Source organism: Calidris pugnax, unplaced genomic scaffold, assembly GCF_001431845.1.
Source record: "Calidris pugnax isolate Ruff unplaced genomic scaffold, ASM143184v1 scaffold550, whole genome shotgun sequence".
NCBI lineage: Eukaryota > Metazoa > Chordata > Aves > Charadriiformes > Scolopacidae > Calidris > Calidris pugnax.
This window is the reverse complement of record NW_015091248.1, coordinates 65,905-67,771: the sequence shown is the minus strand read 5'-3', so window position 1 is coordinate 67,771 and position 1,867 is coordinate 65,905. Positions and strand designations below refer to the sequence as shown.

Below are 1,867 nucleotides of genomic sequence, written 5' to 3'. Positions count from 1 at the left end.
AGCTGTGGGGCAGGGAAATCTACCCAAGAGCACAACAAACCCCTGAGCTGAATAAGGGGCAGGTTGGGGCTCCCAGGGGCAGTCGGGGGGGGGTAAAAAGGTGCACTTGTGGGGCAGCTGTGGGGCAGCTGTAGGGCAGCTATGGGGCAGCTGTGGGGCATCTATGGAGCAGCTGTGGGGCAGAGAAATCTACCCAAGAGCACAACAAACCCCTGAGCTGAATAAGGGGCAGTTTGGGGCTCCCAGGGGCAGTCGGGGGGGGGTAAAAAGGTGCACTTATGGGGCAGCTATGGGGCAGCTGTAGGGCATCTATGGGGCAGCTATGGGGCAGTGGTGGGACAGCTATGGGGCAGCTGTGGGGCATCTACGGGGCAGACGTGGGGCAGGGAGATCTACCCAAGAGCACGATGAACTTCTGGGCTGGATAAGGAACAGTTTGGGGCTTTCAGGAGCAATTGGGTGGGTAAAAAAGTGCACTTATGGGGCAGCTATGGGGCAGCTGTAGGGTATCTATGGGGCAGCTGTGGGGCAGTGGTGGGACAGCTGTGGGGCAGCTGTGGGGCAGCCGTGGGGCAGGAAGATCTACCCAAGAGCATGATGAATTTCTGGGCAGTTTGGGGCTTCCAGGAGCAATTGGGTGGGTAAAAAAGTGCACTTATGGGGCAGCTATGGGGCAGATGTGGGGCAGGTGTGGGGCAGGTGTAAGGCAGCTATGGGGCAGCTGTGGGACAAGTGTAGGACACCTATGGGGCACCTATGGGGCAGCTGTGGGGCAGGGAGATCTACCCAAGAGCATGACGAACCCCCGAGCTGGATAAGGGGCAGTTTGGGGCTTCCAGGAGCAATTGGGTGGGTAAAAAGGCCACTTATGGGGCAGCTATGGGGCAGGTGTGGGGCAGGTGTGGGGCAGGTATGGGGCAGGTGTGGGGCAGGAAGATCTACCCAAGAGCACGATGAACTTCTGGGCTGGATAAGGAACAGTTTGGGGCTCCCAGGGGCAGTCGGGGGGGGGGAAAAAGGTGCACTTATGGGGCAGCTATGGGGCAGCTGTAGGGTATCTATGGGGCAGATGTGGGGCAGATGTGGGGCAGATGTGGGGCAGGAAGATCTACCCAAGAGCATGATGAATTTCTGGGCTGGATAAAGGGCAGTTTGGGGCTTCCAGGAGCAATTGGGTGGGTAAAAAGGCCACTTATGGGGCAGCTATGGGGCAGCTATGGGGCAGATGTGGGGCAGATGTGGGGCATCTATGGGGCAGATGTGGGGCAGATGTGGGGCAGGGAGATCTACCCAAGAGCACGATGAATTTCTGGGCTGGATAAGGAACAGTTTGGGGCTCCCTGAGCTGAATAAGGGGCAGTTTGGGGCTCCCAGAGGCAGTCGGGGGGGGGGAAAAAGGTGCACTTATGGGGCAGCTATGGGGCAGATGTGGGGCAGGTGTGGGGCAGGTGTGGGGCAGACCTGAGAAGAGGGCGAGGAAGCCCTGGGTTCGGCTGTTGATGACGTCGATCTCGTGGAGGGACACGGTGTGAACCACCTCCTTCCGCTTCTGCAGCTCCCCGTCGGGGCACTGCACGAATTTTGTCTGGAAAAGGGGGGGACACAATTAATAAAAGGGGGTTCGGGGGCACCCCCAAACCCTTCTCCTGACCCACAAGTACCCCCCCTGCCCCATAAGTGCCCCCCAGAGTCCCACCTGTGGCCCCATAGCGTCGTAGTCCCGTGCCCGGGTGAAGGAGCGCCCCAGTTTGGAGATCTTCCCTGTGGCCTTGTCGATGGTGATCACGTCCCTGAGGGGGGGAAACAGCCTTATTTTGGGGTGCCCCCCCACCATTTGGGGGTATCCCCCCCTTTAGGGTCCCCCCCA

At 59.6% G+C, this 1,867-nt stretch overlaps 1 protein-coding gene across 1 annotated transcript in view; it reads right to left on the bottom strand.

The window, feature by feature from the left end:
• Positions 1 to 1,461: 1,461 nt before the first annotated feature.
• Positions 1,462 to 1,867, bottom strand: part of LOC106898697 (ruvB-like 2) — a gene marked incomplete at its 3' end in the record, with an annotated part of 2,467 nt that continues 2,061 nt past the window's right edge. The window contains exons 5-6 of the mRNA XM_014960106.1: positions 1,697 to 1,790; positions 1,462 to 1,585 (exon numbers count right to left, since the gene is read on the bottom strand). Coding sequence (XP_014815592.1) covers positions 1,462 to 1,585; positions 1,697 to 1,790 — 218 coding nt within the window. The remainder of the gene's footprint in view (positions 1,586 to 1,696; positions 1,791 to 1,867) is intronic.